The sequence below is a fragment of the Camelus bactrianus genome, chromosome 16 (assembly GCF_048773025.1).
Source record: "Camelus bactrianus isolate YW-2024 breed Bactrian camel chromosome 16, ASM4877302v1, whole genome shotgun sequence".
NCBI classification, from domain to species: Eukaryota; Metazoa; Chordata; class Mammalia; order Artiodactyla; family Camelidae; genus Camelus; species Camelus bactrianus.
In genome coordinates this window covers 3,978,681-3,995,712 of record NC_133554.1, presented here as the reverse complement: position 1 = coordinate 3,995,712, position 17,032 = coordinate 3,978,681, and the positions used below count along the sequence as shown (strand labels likewise).

The 17,032-nt window shown below is 52.2% G+C and overlaps 1 protein-coding gene across 3 annotated transcripts in view; it reads left to right on the top strand.

The window, feature by feature from the left end:
* The window catches only part of ARHGAP44 (Rho GTPase activating protein 44), a 102,423-nt gene that overhangs the window by 69,428 nt on the left and 15,963 nt on the right, over positions 1–17,032 (top strand). For 2 of the 3 annotated variants that reach the window (XM_074342135.1, XM_074342136.1), the window contains exons 7-15: positions 234–351; positions 4,608–4,676; positions 6,752–6,833; positions 7,252–7,379; positions 10,189–10,300; positions 10,684–10,765; positions 12,474–12,554; positions 15,318–15,431; positions 16,044–16,135. In XM_074342135.1, coding sequence (XP_074198236.1) covers positions 234–351; positions 4,608–4,676; positions 6,752–6,833; positions 7,252–7,379; positions 10,189–10,300; positions 10,684–10,765; positions 12,474–12,554; positions 15,318–15,431; positions 16,044–16,135 — 878 coding nt within the window. The remainder of the gene's footprint in view (positions 1–233; positions 352–4,607; positions 4,677–6,751; positions 6,834–7,251; positions 7,380–10,188; positions 10,301–10,683; positions 10,766–12,473; positions 12,555–15,317; positions 15,432–16,043; positions 16,136–17,032) is intronic. The other variant, XM_074342137.1, reaches the window with a different exon arrangement.

The following is a 17,032-nucleotide window of genomic DNA, read 5'->3' as shown; positions in this document are numbered from 1 at the left end:
GGACCACTTGCTGTGTGCTGTGGGGCCGCTGTCCTCAGCCCCCACCTGTCCTGCCGCATGGACACTCGGGCCCCCTTTCCCCTGGCCTAGCACCGGGCACCTCTCCTTCGGAGTGAGGGCGTGTGGTTCCTGGGTGATCCCCGTAACCAGCTGTTTCTCTGCCTCCCGCAGGGTCCCCGGGGTGCTCTCTACCTGTCTCACACCTCTCCCCTTTTTCTCCTGTTTCCTGTCAGGTGGCAGCAGACTTCCAAGTCTTTGGGTTTGTCCAGCAGCTCACAGCCTGCAGGCGCCAAAGCTGATGCCCTCAGGGAAGAGATGGAGGAGGCTGCCAACAGAGTGGAGATTTGCAGGGTACCCCTCTCTTTACTCCTCTCAACCAGGAAAGACAGGGAGGCCCGAATGGGGGTCCCTTTTTGTTCACTGAGGGTCTGTTAAAACCCGAATACTGAGCCTCTGGTTGAATCAGTGCCCCGAGCTTGCTGGCTGGCCTCTCCAAAAAGCCCTGGGAGCTGGGGCCTTGCCAGTGACCTGGACGGGGGACAGCGGCGGGTTACCTGTGAGCTCGGCTTCTGCGTGAAGCTCTGTGTGTCGTCTGCGCCCCGGGTCGTAGGTGCCGGCCGCGCGGAACGGCTGAGAGTCTAGACCGTTGCTGAACCTCGGCTCACCGTTGGTATTACTTTCTCATTTGCCTTTTACCATTTCCTGAGTCACTTTATGGATCCTTTGCTTCCTGGGAGACGCAGAGCCCTGACGCTGAAGTGCTAGCCAAGGAGAGGGTCACAGGAAAGAAAAGCTCCCGCTTGTTCAGAGAGGAGGGCGTCGTTCCCCGGCGCGTCCTCTGCCTTCGGGAGTGACAGATGCCCTTCGTCATCCTTGTTCAAACGTCTCTCATCTGCTTTCCCCACAGAGGTTTCGGGGGCTTTGTTAGAAACACGCCATCCGTGGTTCTCTGTGTATCCGTCTGTCTGTATGCGTGCAGATGTGCCGGTTTGGGTTTGGAGCCAAGGCTCTAAGTAGCCTGTTTCTAGAACTCTGCTGGTACCTGTTCTTACTAATGTACAGGTTTACCAGAGAGCAGCCTCTTTGCACGCAGGCGTTGCTGTTCTTGGAGGCTCTGTTGCGTCTTACCTTGTCCTCGGCTTCTGCTTTTACAAGCACCCCGGGCAGGGGACTCTGACCTTGCATTCCAGGGTCAGATTTTCTCTCTGGAATGAGAAACATCGAAAAATCTTGAAGGGATTCATTACCTCTCAGCCTCCAGTACCACGGAGCCAAGCAAAATAAGACCCCTGCTTCAGACCCACGACTCTTCAGGAGCAAGGCTGACTGGTCGTTTGACTCCCGTGTTGGTGGCAAACATCTAGTTGTTTTCTGTTCGTAAAGAACCACTCCTCTCTCGTGCCGATTTCCCTTTTACTCTGTGTCTGCTCTACCCACTTACCGTGGGGGTGTGTCCTTCAGTTGAATCTTGTTTCTTACAAAATTACTTCCACTCTACACCCAGGAGCGCGGTGTCAGGAAGCACTGCTGAGTGAGTATCCAAGTGCATCAGAGTGAAAACTTAACAGCTTCAACCTCCGGTGGCTTCCTGCATTTGCTGTTTTTATCAAAAATATATATTAAATTCCTCTTCAGAGATTTCACAAGTATTACATGTTCATCATATCCAGTGAAAAAATGTGAAAGTGTATTAAGAAAACAATGATTTTTTTTTTCTTTCCTGCCTCTGTTTGCAAAGAAGGTGACCAGTTGACCTTTCTCAGCAATATTTATAAAGATGTGCTGTGAGCAGTGCACTTGGTGACAGGCTGTGTGTCTATGGAAGTTATACGAAGAAGGGCGTCGGTGTTGGGGCTGTTACATAGCCTCCCCCCACTTGTTTGTAACCACACAGACGCGCACGCATACATGGCACTGTCCTAGTGACTGCTTCTGTGTGTGTGCGCGTGTGCGTGTGCTGATAGGACCGGCGCGTTCCTTATACTGATCTGTCACTATTCAGTTACGGCGCATCCTGGACGCCTGTCCAGGTTAGTAGCGACAGACCTAACTTAGTCTCCTTAATAATGTGCATGGTATTCATAGGAGGGGTGTACCTACCGTGACTTATTTAGCTGTTTTCCTAGTGATCTTCAAACTCACGTGTTCGGTTTCTTTGTCTTGTTCTTTGCCATCACAAAAATGATTCGCTCAGCATCGTTACATGTATATTCTTACACGCAGGTAATTTTTGTCCCTGTAGGGTAGGTTCCCAAAAGTGATAGTTTTAGGTGGAAGGCTACGTGTGCTTTTCAGTACGTACTGACAGTTTACTTCTCTAAGAAGGAAGCCGCAGTTCACATTCTCGCCGGTACTACACAGAACTGTACACTTCACCTCATCTTTCCCTGTTGTGTATGTTGCTCCTGTTTTCAGCTTTTGCCAGTCTGGCGAGGGGAAGAAAGCTATTCTTACGTGAGTGTGTTGTTTTTTATGGGTTTTTGTTTGTTTTTTTGGTGGAGGGGCGGGGGGTTGAACCCAGGACCTCGTGCATGCTTAGCACACACTCTGCCACTGAGCTCTACGTCTGCCCTGCCCTTCTTCTTGTGCTGTTGTGACTTTAACTTCCCAGGATATCAGTGGTCCTAAGTGTATCCGTGTGTACTTGTTGGACATCCTTCATATATTTATAGGCATTCTCAGTTTGTCAAATTGTCTATTTGTATTAGTGATTGGACCAGGATTGGAAATTCAACACTTACCTAAGAGAGTTAGATGCCAATTCCGTGTGATGTTGTGTCTGGCACCCAACCCGTGCTCAGCGAATGTTCGTTCATGTTTCCTTTTCTTCACTTTCGGAAGCAGAACCCGCCGCAGCATTGACTAATCTGTGCTTGACGCTCTCCAGAGAGCAGATTTCCCCTGTGACTCGGTGTCTTGGTTCTGTTGCCTCGTGTGCAAGAACTCTTTAAGGATGTTTGCCTGTCAAGGATCCCGGAAAAGGAAACAGATGACCCCTCCTACCCTTGCTCACTGAGAGCAGCTTAATCACCAGCCGGTGGGGCTGCTGAGGGTGTTGGGGTTGGTGCAGGATGCTCGAGGGCCCCTGAAGCAGCCTCTTCCTGAATCATATCGTTGCCTGCTTTAATTCCTTCAGCGTCTGGGTCAGCTTTCTTGTGCTGTTTTGGTTTCTTCTTTTCCCTTTTTTATTGAAAAGTAGTTGACATACAATATCATGTTAGTTTCAGGCATGCTACGTAATGATTTGACATTTGCATACGTTATGAAATGATCACCCCAAATTTAGTGACCATCCCTCCCCACACAAAGTTACTACGGTATTACTGACCGTCTGCTTTATGCTGTATGTTACACCCCCAGGGCTTATTTATTATATGACTGGAGGTTTGTACCTCTTAATCCCCCCCACCAATTTCGCCCACCTACCTATCCCCTTCCTTTCTGGCAACCATGGTTTGTTCTCTGTATCTATGACTCTGTTTTTGTTTTAATTCCACATAAGAGATCATGTGGTATTTGTTTTCCTCTTTCTGACCTACTTCACTTAGCATAATACCGTCTGGGTCCATCCATGTTGTTACAAGTGGCAAGATTTCATTCTTTTTATGGCTGAGTAGTATTCCTTTGCGTATATAAACCACATCTTCTTTATGCATTCGTCTAGCGTTGGACACTTGGGTTGCTTCCACATCTTGGCTATTGTAAATAGTGCTGCAAAGAACACTGGGAGGCTGTTTTTATATTTACCTCAACCCCAAACATTATAGACTCTTCTCTCCTCAACTAAGCATCTCGTCTGAAGATCTACCTTAAAGCTACCACACTGGGAGCAATGTGAGAGATCACGTGATTTGTGCAAAGTCAACATGCTCAAAGGTGGGGTTAGGGACACAGTCTACAGCCACTCAAAGTGCTCTTTTCTCGTACCTTGCTGGGGTGTTTCTGCGAAACTGGAATCTGTCCTCAAGGGGGGGAAACGCTTTCCAGATTCAGATGTAGCGTTCAGCCGTTGCCCCCAGTCCCGTGAAGAGCTGAGTGGTGAAGGGCTGTTCACACTGTGAGATTCATATGTGATGCTGGGGGAGGCCAGGTTGTTTGAAAGAGCTTCAAATCAGCCATCCTTCCCCTGCCCACCTGTGTTACCCAGCTTCTCCCGGCTTGGTGTGTTTCCGTCTCTCCCATGTGCTGGTGATGAGCCAGTCAGTACTGAGAGTGAAGGAGAGCAAAGCCTTAGAATCATCAAAGGGAAGAGGTAGCAGAATGAGGAGAGCAGAAGCAGCTTGTACCTGGCGGGGCTGCTGCAGACGGCGCGCCCGCCGCAGAGACGGAGGGAAGGAATTTGCACACGACTCCCCCACACCTGCTTTCCCAGCTCTGCTCATGGTCCACGTGTTAAAAGCCCTGAGACGATGCTGGCATAGATCCTCCTTATGCTCATTCATCCTCTAGAGCCGTGGTTGGGAAGCGTGGGCATGTCCATGGGCAACGTTTGTGATCTGTCGAGCATTCTGGAAAATGAGATGAAACCATGGTACAGGCTGTTTATTCTGTGATGTCTAGACTCCTGCGTTAGCTGCTCTCTACCTTGCTGTGTTTTACCCCCGCAGGACCAGCTCTCGGCTGACATGTACAGTTTTGTGGCCAAAGAAATCGACTATGCAAACTACTTTCAAACGGTAAGGGTCCAGGGAGGTGGGGCTGCTTGCAGTCTGTCTGCAGCTGTCTGGGTGTGGACAGGAAGGAACGGGCCTGGAACCGAGCACCTCTCTGTTGGGCACATCCCCAAAGTGGGCGGGGCTTTGGCTGTTCCACCTGTGAATATCCACCTGTGAATAATTCCTGCCTTCTGTTTCTCCTTGTAAGGATTTCTCCAGAACCCTCAGAATAAAATTCAGCCTCATGTGCAAAGATGATTGCAACTCAGTGATCTCTGGCAGTGGTTCTCAACCAGGGGGCATTCTGTCTCCTCTTCCAGGAGACGTTTGGCTGTGTCTGGAGACATTTTTGACTGTCATCACTGTGGGGAGATGCTTCAGGCCTCTGGGGGATGGCGGTCAAGTTTGCTGCTAAATATCCTACAGTGCACAGGACGCCTCCCACAACAGAGGGTCATCCAGCCCAAAATGTCAGTAGGGCCAAGGCTGAGGAACCTTAGCCTGTGATCAGTAAGGAGCTTGGGACCAAGAAGATAACCCTAGCCCAGCATGTTATTTGCTTTAAATCTAGATTTTTGCCCAAGACAATGACAAGTAGGTGAACGAGGAATGAAGTAGCCTGTCTGCCTGTCTCTCAGCTTAGAGAGTAGATTTAGAGAGCAGAAAAACAGGACCTGAGTCATCCATACTGGAATGATCTGGTCCAATAATTAGGACCCGGGCTGTTTACCAGGGAAAATACCAAGCGGGGGGGCGGGGGAGGAGCCCGTGCGAGAAAAAATACAAATTAAAAATCCAGTTAGGTTCACCTGCTTTTAAAGTTGGGGCTAAATTCAAATCTAAAAACTCTTCTTGATGGTCAAGGCAGTGACAGGATGATAAGGAAGGGTGGTGAAGGGAGGAAAGAGGAGGAGGAACCCTGAGAAGTTTGGCTGCTCGGAGAAGCGGGCGCAGAGCCGGGGCTGCCGGCACTCTGCCTGCATGTGCACCAGAGGCCGAGAAGCCCAGGGTTCCTTCCGCCCCGAGGGAGAGCTGATGTGCGTTCCTTCCAACTTAGAAAGTTTATTTTAAAAAAGTAGTATTTTTTTTCAGGTATATTCCACTGGTTCTATTTGTGAAGATAATACTCACTTTTAGAGTTTCTGAAACGGGTGATGTCATTGGCATCCGTACGAGGCTGCCTCGCCACCGCTTGGGTACCATGTGTTTCAGCACCCTGGGTTTCAGAATTCCCTTTTAGTTTTGCTCGGGGGTCATCGTACCTGCTCACCTCACCAGACGTCTCAGCAGAGTGACCCCCTCCTTCTTCCCTCACGTGTGCCCAGTTTGGTGTGTTTTGTTATGGGAGGGGTTAGAGATCCAGGAAACAAATGAAGTTACTGTCGTTCACTAGTTCTCCTCTGCTCTTACCAGCATTTCAGCAGCCGTTTTTAGTAGTGGGGTGGTCAAAACTGAACATCTGGAAGGAGTTTGTTCTTGGGACTGCATCACTCCAGCCAAAGCAGTTTTGCCTCCCAAGGTCCTTGAAAAGGATTGTGGGTCAAGTCACATGTTTTCCGACCAGTTACATCTTGAGATCATCTTGCAGAAATCAAGATACAGATGCTCATGGCATCAGCTCTATCTCATAGGCAAATGGTTTTTTTTCCTTCACTTTTCAGTTTTGTTAGGTAGAACTGTTACAGTTTGACTGCACATATGCAATGTATTGCATGTAAATACATATACACAGTATACTGCACATATTTTTTTTAATTGACATACCTGTACTGTTCATCGTTTGTAAGAACAGTTCAGACCTTTAGCTTTGTAACAGGTGGTTTTCTGAATGCGTTCTCCACTGCGAGTCTTTTATCGCTGCGTCTCTCTCCGGCCCCTTTTGCTGTGAGAACTGCGGGCTGGGTGCTCGCCCGGTGGGTGGCAGGGCAGGCAGGCTCAGCTCTGGGGTGCCCCCCCTCCCTCCCTGATCCTCCTGCCGCCCAAACTTCCGCGGTGGTCACTTCTCGGCTGCCGAGGTTGTGGGGGGACCCCGATGGCCCGGCAGCCCTGCTCGCCAGCCCTGGCCGAGGGTCACACTCGTCCTTGTGTTCCCTCAGCTCATAGAAGTGCAGGCCGAGTACCACAGGAAGTCGCTGACCCTCCTGCAGGCTGTGCTGCCACTGATCAAAGCACAGCAGGGTGAGTGTCCACCTGGCTTGGGGCGGGCAGCGGGGAGCCTGCTTCCCAGGGGAGTCCCGTGCCCCGTGCCTTGTCCGCCTTCCGCTGGACTAGGGTCACATTTAGATGAGCTGCTGGACCTTCTGCAGCTGGTGCCTCGAGCCAGTGGCGGCAAAGCACGTGCACACACGCCGCCCCGTGGGGGATGAGTCGGGTGTGCGTGGAGGTGCGTGTGTGACGTGAAGCGCCGCAGCTCCGCCTGCAGCGGGCTGGCCGTCCCCCACAACCTGCTCCTCCCTGTCGTCCCCCAGAACCACAAGGATGGAGACTCCACTGGCCTTCCATGTCTTTGGGTGATTTAAGAGAGTCAGCGTGACCAGGGGGAGAGAGATCCCGCAGGAGTGAGCCCCGCTGACCCCTCTCTCGCTCTGCCCCGCAGAGGCCTGGGTGGAGAAGCCCTCCTTCGGGAAGCCCCTGGAGGAGCACCTGATGATCAGTGGCCGGGAGATCGCCTTCCCCATCGAGGCCTGTGTGACGATGCTCCTGGAATGTGGGATGCAGGAGGAGGTAGGTCTGGGCGCAAGCGCAGCCTCGAGCAGGTCTCGTCACCCATGCGATGTAGCCTGCAGGCCTCCTCCTCTGTTACCGTCCCCGCCCAGCCCCACAAATCCAGACGGTGAGGACACGGAACAGCCCCCTGTCTCCCAGAGCTCGGACCAGTCCCGCTCCCTCCCGTGAGCCTTCATGCTGCAGGGAGAGCGGAGGACTGGGACACGGGTACCGCTGGCCCTGAGGACCTCACAGCCCCACTCCGGCCGTGCTTTCTGCGTATTTAACACGATCGCGGCACTCCTCTCCTCCTCTTCCTTCCTTGATTTAAAAAATACGCCTTTTAACCTTTCTGATCATAACTTTTCTATTGAGATCCTGAAAATATGATTGAGGCAGACATTAGAAAGTCTTGAGGGCCGCATGTGAAAAATGTCTATGAGAAATTGGCGGCTTGTTTTTACTGCTGTGCAAACTGTTTCCTGGGAGACAGACTTCCTCTTTGGGTTCCTACAGAGGCAATGTGAAAGGGGAGGGTATAGCTCAGTGGTTGAGCACATGCCTAGCATGCACGAGGTCCTGGGTTCAATCCCCAGTACCTGCATTAAAAAAAAAAAAAGTGAAGAGGCCATATACAAATCTCTACTCTACCTTCCTGTGATCTGATCAGCCAGTCGGTATTTATTAAGGCCTTTATTACTGAGCAAAGTACAAAAGAGTGAGATGGGGACTTAGGAACTTATTGGGGAGGGAGGTGAGCCTGGCATATGTCAGATAAACCTGATTCAAACCAGTCTCCCAGCAGGTCGAGTCTCACTAGGTCGTGGGGGACGTGGTTGGAGGGGTGCAGCAGAGGAGGAAGACGGTGAACCTTCACCTGTCTGTCGGCCACCCCCCATCAGCCAGGCCTGTTTTAGATGCAGAAGGAATGGGAATAAATGCTTTTTTCGAACCATGTTTTAAGTGCCAGGCCTTTTCATGTATACTATCAATTAAAAGAAAAGAGGGTCTTTCCAGTCCCTGAGGGACAGTTTCGTGGAGGGAGGTGAACTGGGCCGTTTCTTTCCCCGTCACTTGTTTGTAATCGTGCAAACGCTGAAAGACGTAAAGGTAACGAGCCTCCTCTCTGGCTTGTGGTCCGTCTGTGCCACCTCTGCCTCCACGGCCCCCCCAACCCTGCCTCCGATATTTTGAAGCCAATCCCAGAGATTCTGTCACTTCACCTGGACTGCTTCCGTGTGTGTCTCTGAAAGATAATGTTTCTAAATGTAACTACAGTGTTATTATACAAAAAAGTGAAAACAGCGTCTTGCGTCTGCAGATGTCTGATCGGCAGGAGCAGATCTTGGAGAACAGATTCTCCGGCTTCTCCCGTCTTGTGTCTTCACTCTTTCCAGGCCCTTTCTGGGCGTCCACCTCTCCCCAGACCTCACTCTTACCTGCGTTTTCCCTGCTTTGCGTCCTGTCTTCTTTAATAATATATAAACTCAGGTTGCTCCAAGTCTAGAAAAGTATCTTTCAACCCAACCAAGGCCTCACCCTGCCCCTCGCTCTGTGTTTGTGTTTTGTGCTCCCCGCTGTCTTAGCATGACTCTCATTAGCGGCTTCTGCCTCCTCACCGCCGTTCCTCCTCCTGTTGCTTCGGTCCCTCCTGCCCGACCCCTCACCGGGCTGAAGCTGCCCTCTGTGGTCCCTGGGGACCCCCACCGCCAACTCCCACGGCTGAGTCCAGCCTCCTCGGCTGTCGCTGCCAGTGGAGTTACTAACAAAGTCTTCCTTGCCTCCTGACACACACAGACACACGCACAAACACGCACACACACACATAGCCATGAGCGCACGCAGGCACGCGCGTGCACACACACACACACACACACACGCCTTGTAGACGTGCCTGCGTGCATCCACTCCTAGACCTCCACATCTGTCCAAGTCTTGTCAGATTCTTCTCTGAAATCCTTTTTTATTGAAGTATAATTTCTCTGCAATATTATATATTACAGGTGTGCAGTATTGCGATTCACAATTTTTAAAGGTTATAGTCCATTTGTAGTTTTTTATAAAATACTGGCTCTTTCCCCGTGATGTGCAGTTCCTCCTTGTAGCTTATTTTATACCTAGCTTCTTACTCCCCAGCCCCCATCTCCTCTCCCCGCCGGGAGCCGCTGGTTTGCTCTGTGAGTCCGCTTCTTTTCGTTACCTTCACTAGTTTGTTGTATTTGTTAGATTTCACATACAAGTGATACCATGTGGTATTTGTTTTCCTCTGTCTGACTTACTTCACTTATTATAATGCTCTCCAAGTCCACCTGTGTTGCTACAAATGGTGAAAATTCATTCTTTTTTGTGGCTGAGTAGTATTCCATTGTATACAGATACCACATCTTTATCCATCTGTCAATGGACACTTAGGTTGCTTCCATATCTTGGCTGTTGTAAATAACGCTGCTGTGAACACTGGGGTGCATGTATCTTTCCGAATTAGTGTTTTTGTTTTTCCACAATGTATCTTAAATACAAGAGGACAGGAAGTCGAAGTGTCCAGGGTTCATTATCTGACAAATACATACTGAGCCGGAAGGACGAGCCACCCCTTCAGGGCACAGGGGGCGCAGTGGCGGGCTAGGCCCGGCCCTGCCGTCCGGTTGCTCGCGTCTGAAGGAGGAGACGTGCAGAAACCAGCAGCTGCGGCACCGACACAGGGCGATGGGGAGGGCGCAGCTGGAGGCCTCGGAAGACAGGGCTGGGCAGACGGTTGGTTGGTCAGGTTTGCTTCTGCGCCTCTGAGCTGCAGGCCGTCGTCCAGGGACCCTCTGCTCTGTCGCAGGGCCTCTTCCGAGTGGCCCCGTCGGCCTCCAAGCTGAAGAAGCTGAAAGCCGCCCTGGACTGCTGCGTGGTGGATGTGCAGGAGTACTCGGCCGACCCCCATGCCATCGCAGGTGCGCCCATGGCCCTTGTGCTGGTGGGGGGCTCCCGGGGAAGGGGCGAGCGTGGAGGGTGTGCGGCCATATGTCAGGGACACTTAAGAGGGGGCCCCTCTCCAAGCTCCAGATGTGTCCACTCGGGGCCCCTTTTTCGACCTGGTCACTCTGGCCCTGGAAGGACAAAGGGTTGATGTTGGGAGATACATTGTGGGGGGAGGGCAGGGCGATTGCCAGCCCTGGTCCCACCACCACGCCAGAGCTCCCGATCCACGCATGGGAGCCGCCAATTGGCCTTGTCACGTGGTTTGGAGAACCGTCCCCACAGGGGACGCTGGCTGCGAGAGCCTGTCTCTGCCACGTCAGAGTGGCTCACGGCTCGCGTGGTGTTTCCCGCCCAGGGGCTTTGAAATCTTACCTCCGGGAGTTGCCAGAGCCTCTGATGACCTTTGAACTCTATGACGAGTGGATTCAGGCTTCCAAGTGAGTCACACCGCCTTTTGGGGAGCACCTCGTGGGGTGGGGTCTGCTCGGAAGTATTCACTGAGATTATGCAGCATGCAGCCTGTGACGCAGCAAGTCCCTTGCTTGGTACTTGTCGTGGGACCCGCTTGTCCATGTGCCCAGAGAGACGTCCTTGTGCATGGATGTTGGCTGCGCTGTTACTTTGAATGGCAGAGGGAAGAGTGGTTAAATAAAATGCGGTGTATCCACATCGTGACATGTTCAAAAAATTGGCACCGCTCTTCATGCTAACATGCAAAGGTAGATTTATTTTTGAGTGAAATAAAACAAGCGAACGGGGACACCCAGGAGAGTCTCTTGTTTTAAAAGGAAAACACCCAGCACGCTCTAAACAATACAATTATAAGAGGCCTCTATACCTGTGTGAACGCATGAAAGAAGGTTCTGGAAGGGCCCCCGCAGGCAGATGGCAGCAGTTCCTTCTGGAGGAAAGAGCAGGACAAGGGAGTGGTCACAGAGGTCTTGACCCTCGTCTGTAATAGTTAGAAATATAACTGGTGCTTTGTACAGACCCTCCTGTAAACAGCTTGTGCCGACGCCACGAGGGAAGCCCTTTTATTAACGCCCTTTTACAGGTAAGGGAAGAGGTACCTGGAGACTCAGTAGCTGACCCAAGGCCACAGGCAGGTTGGAGCTGGTTCTCCCAAGACAAACCCTTTTTGTCAAGCTTTGGCCAGATGACGATTGAATAAGATTTGTCACCTTCTGTTTCTACATGAGACCTTGGGTGCTCAGTTCAGGGTCCCGGTAAACGCGTGTGTTGCAGGATGCTCACCTCTTCCTCCAGGCAGAACCCAGGGAAAAGGGAGTTTTTCTCGCCTGGGCCAGGATTGGAGGAAGGACTTCGGGGCACCCGGCAGTGACCACTGCCCCGCCTTGGGCCCCGGATCAAGCGATCAGAGCTGGGCCTCTCCTGCTGGCATGTGCTTTTCAGTTTTTCTCCAGAAAAAGGTTCTTTTGAGCTTAAGGCCTTCCTACCATGTAAGCCTTGGTGTAGATTTTCATGAGAAGTGTATTAAAAAGTATTGTTCTATGAGTAATTTCTTTTAATTCTTAGACAGTTTATAAATAAAGAACTCCTTAGAGCAAAATTTTTTTTAGCTGTTCACATCCACTGCTTTTTTGTTTGTTTTTTGTAGATTAGAGAATCTTTTGGTCGTGGAAATTCTCCGTCTCTGAGTGATGTCTTGAAGGGTCAGATTTCCTTATTTCTCTATGAGTTCATATGTTTACTTAGAAGGTGTTTATTGAGCTTCTGTTATGTGCTAGATGCCAAGAAACTTAATGTGCATTAAATATGCCTGTGGAGCTGGGCGATCAGCTGCCGCCGTGGTGCGGACGCGGGGTTGAACTCCTGACTGGCGTCCCGTGTCTTGTTTCTGGACAGAATTGCCCTCCTGGCCTCACCTGCGGGGCTGGCACACATTCACCCGGGACCTGGAGCGGGTGCGGGGAGTTTTGTTAAAATAGCACAGGCAAGACAGAAAGAGAACGTAGCAGGACGATTAGTAATAACCAGACATTTGAACTGTCACCGCTTGCTGGTGTGGCCACTGATGACGGCTGACTCCCTTTTCGTGAATGTCACGAGGGCTGGTTGGTGTGAAAGACGGGGAGACGCCACTGGTTCACACTCACCCGGTGGCTTTTCCTGTTAACTTCCCAGCATCCCGGAGCAGGACAAGAGGCTGCAGGCTCTGTGGAACGCGTGCGAGAAGTTGCCCACGGCCAATCATAGCAACATCCGGTGAGTGGACACTGGACGCTCGGGGGCAGGGGCATTTAAGCCTCAGACACACGGTCCAGGCCCGAGGGCGTGGGTGAGTGGCAGGCGTGGCATTTTGCGGTGCCCGAAGCGTTGTTACCACGCGCGGTCTCCTGTCCACCTCAAGCCACCCCGGGAGGTCGTGAATGACCGCTTCACAGATGAGGAAACAGACAGAAAGGGGCTGTGCGACTTCACAGGCCACCCGACCTGCGTGGCTGATGCAGTTCAGGTCTTGGGTTTTTGAGGAGCAAAGATGAACGCAAGGTCTTTTCAGATATCAGGGGTTTGTTGTAAAGATAGGAGCTCGTGGGCGCCTGGGAGAGGCTGAGCTAGCCCCGAGCGGGACTTGGCAGGTGTGTCCTGGAGCTGGTCTGCACGGAGAGGGCCCGGGACAGGCGTCTGGGGCTCCCCTCATCACCGGCGGTTTTCTGCGTGCCCGTCTCATCGCTTGCTGCTGCTCTGGGGATCTTCCGCCTTCCCAGGTTCCTCTCCTTCCCACTTCCTGCCTCCTCATCACTTTGTCCAGCCTGAGCTGCTCCTGGCCCTGCCTCTCCCCGCCCCCACCTCCTTGGAGCTTCTTTAGATGCAGATTTTCAGCATCAGCTCCTCTGGCTGTCTGCCTGATTCTTTGTTTTCCTGTTGAAAAATCCCAGGAGTGGAGGGAGGGTAGAGCTCAGTGGTAGAGTGCCAGCTTAGCATGCATGAGGTCCTGGGTTCAATTCCAGCACCTCCATTAAAAAAAAAAACAAAAATAAATAAACCTAATTACCTGACCCTCCACAGAAAAAGAAATCATAAAAAAAAAAAAAATCCCAAAGGCCTCAAAAACGTAAACATAGAATTACTGTAGATCCAGAAATCCCACTTATGGACGCACACCCACAAGATTTGAAAGTAGGGGCTGGGTTTTCTACACCTACACTCGTGGCAGCATTATTCACAGTAGCCAAGAGCTGGAAACAGCCCAGATGTCCAGCAATTTCAAGGGTGGAGAAAACACACATAAGTTGCAATATTCAGCCTTGAAATGGAAGGACATCTGAGCCTTGCCTCAGTGTGGGTGAACCTTGAAGACGTTACGCTAAGTGAAGGGAGCCAAACACAGAAGGAGAAACCCTGTGTGATTCCATGTGCATGAGCTCCTGGGAGGGGTCCAGCCCCCAGAGACGGGAAGCGGAGTGATGGCGGCCCGCGGCTGGGGGAGGGTAGTGGTGCTGGGGGTGGGGTCATCAGCCAGGACAGAGTTGGGTTTGGAGTGACGACAAAATTCAGGAGACAGACAGTGGTGATGGTTGCCTAAGTGTGAAAGTACTTAATGCTACTGAACTTCACACTTAAAAATGGTTAGAATGGCAAATTATATATATCTATATTTAAAAACCACAGCTTAAAAAAAAAATCCCAAGGGTGAAAGCCAGACCAGCACAGCTTGTCCCGTGTTGCTGACTGCAGCCCTCGGCCCCTGGCCAGCCCTGGATTGGGCGTCTCAGCTCAGGCCCCATGTCCCGGTCCAGGCGGGTGTGGCCTCTCGGACAGACAGTGTGACCTGGTCCAAGAGGCTGCGGGTGGAGGTGGCGCAGTGACAGCGTAGGGACCATGTGGTCCTGAAGGAGCCGCTGGACTGTGATCCGGCCAGAACGGAGCTAAACCCACCGCCTGTGTGACTGAGGGTCCGGGCCTCTGCCGAGCCTGGTGGGTTTTGGGGTGCTGTGGGGGAGCTCTTTTTGAGCTTTATTTGGGCATAGCTCACGCATTGTCTATTTTTTAAATAATAGCTTTATTAAGATACAACTCATACATCATTGTCCCTTTTGAAGTGCGCGGTTGAGTGGAGTTTGGAGTATTTGCACAGTTGTGCAGCTGTCACCACTGTCTACCTTTAGAACATTTTTGTCACCCCCCAGAAAGAAATCCTGCTCCCACTGGCAGTCACTCCCCGTTTCTGCCCCACCCCCGGCCCTGGCAGACACGCCTCTGCGTTCAGCCTCGGGTGACTTGCCTCCGCCAGGCATTTCATACGATGGAATCGGACAACACAGCGTCCCTGGGTCTGGCTTCCTTCACTTTGCATCGTGTTTAAGAGGGTCACCCATGTGGTAGCACATGTCAGTAGTTCGTTCCTTTTGATGGCTGAGTCGTACTCCAGTGTTGGCTGGACCCCATTTTACTCATCTATTCATCCCTGAATGGACGTTTGTGTGGTCTCCCTCCTCCGGCTGGGATGAATCGTGCTGCCGTGAACGCTGGTGTGCACCTTCGTGTGTGGACACACTTCTCCAGGTGTCTCTGTAGTGCTGGGCCAGGCGCTGAGTCTGGGTTTACCTTCTTCACTGGCTCTCAGAGCCCCACCGAGGTTAACCCCTGGGGACACCACCCCCCGTGCTGTGGATGTCCCCGCCGATGACTCCTGCACACCACCTCTCACCTCTGCACACGGGGAGGATGGCGGGCGACAGGTGTGAGAAGGAGGGCGTTGCATTCCTGAGTCAGAAGGGCGGGTGGAGAATGTTTCTGGCCAGGGTTAACTGGAGCAGATGTTGATCCCAGCTGAGTGAGAGCTGAGTCGGTGTGTCTTTGGAGCGTTCTTGTGTCTGACACACAGCACGTCTTGAGTGCATTGCAGGACATGTGAGTCGTCTTGTCAGTAAGATGTGCTCCGGGGGAGAAGTTTCTGCCCGGTGCTGGGGGAGCGTGGCTGGGATTGAGCCCTAGTTAAACCTGGCCCTTCTGCCTTCCTTTCAGATACTTGATCAAGTTTTTATCCAAGCTCTCAGAATATCAAGATGTGAACAAGATGACTCCCACTAACATGGCAATTGTGTTAGGACCCAACTTGCTTTGGCCACAAGCGGAAGGGTGAGCACAGGGAGGAGGGTGTGTGGGGGTCACGTGTGGGGCCGTCAGGGCCTGGGTGGGCCGGCCGGCCAGGGCCCCCGACAAGCGCCGGCCTCTTCGTTGGCCAGGCTGCATTTCGGCCCGGCCTGCTCCGTTGTGGGCTCAGGGGGAGGCCCGGAGGCCTGGAGCCTCGCAGCTCGTCGTCAGGGTCGTCTTGGAGCCCCAGGCCTGCGCAGAGGGCCTTCCCCGAGCTCACCTAAGTCAGCACGGGCGAGGCGAGCCCCTCCAGGCCTGCCTGCCACCTCTGAAGGGCACACATCCCAGCCTCTGGAGCCGGACGGACAGAAGGCTGTCCCCAAAGAGAACAGAGGTGGGAAAAGGAAGAGTCTGGCAGTTTTGAGAATCACACCGCGCAGTGCCGGGCACCTCGGCCTTGGCGATTTTGTCTGTTGCTCAGTGACTCGTCCCCCGTGAGGAGGGCTTCTGGGCACCTCCATTCTGTGGGTGGGGAGAGAGTTTCAGAGAGCTGCAGTGTCCTTCCTGAGATAGCGACCTCCCAGCCCCGGGCCCACAGGCTCCGGGAGCTGCCACGGCCGCTGACCCGGCCTGCCCTCCTCTGCCCTGTGTCCGCAGGAACATCACGGAGATGATGACCACGGTCTCACTGCAGATCGTGGGGATCGTCGAGCCCATCATCCAGCACGCGGACTGGTTCTTCCCCGGCGGTACGTGGAGGCGTCCCGGGCTGGGCGGGCTTCTGGGGACGGGCGCCAGCGTCACTGAGTCCTGACCCTTTGAGACCAGGTACTGCTGGCCACAGGTGTGTGTTTGGTGTTTTGGTTGGTTGTTTGGAATACACACGCACACACACGGACACACACACACACACGAAGAGTCCTGGCAACTTCTTACTTCCTAATTTCTGTCTGAGGAGAGTTCCGGCTTGAACCTGTGCACTGCCTGTACTGACCGTGAGCGTGGATTTTACTGGTCCTCACCGTGGCTTCTTTATGAATCATGAAATGCTGGAGTAGAAGGGAAAGAGGCAGAGGATGAACCTGGACTGGAGATGAGCGCGGACTTTTATTTGGTGCTCAGGGTTCACTTGGCTGCCATCCTTCTGTTACTGTGTGTCCTTCGAGTTGCCCTCAGTGTGTAAAGGTGGGGCTCAGAGGCGAGGAGATTCTTTTTCATACCTGGTTCCAAATTAGTCAGTAAAGGCACGTCCCCAAGGTGGAGCTTCATAAATGTTCTTAGCCACGGAAGCCCCATGGGATAAGGGTAAGACTCGGTGGTGACAGCTTTGAAGAGATCGCCGTCGTTACGCTAAATTCAGCGTTTGCTCTTTAAAGCAGCGGTCCTGGGCCTTTATGTTTAGTGAATATTACGGGTGTGCTTTCAGCAGTGGTGCAGGAAATTGTTAACTCCTGTGAGGGTAAAATATTAATCATTCTGTGCTCTGTCCATCAGAGGTAATTAACTCATGCTGATCTAACATCAAAGAATTTTGGTTGTCTTTTTGCCTCCTGTGTTTTGACGGTGACAGCTGTGAAATAAGAGTTCAATTCGTGACACAAAGTCAGGTGAGGGTAGGAAGTCAGGATAAAGAAGTAATGGAGGTA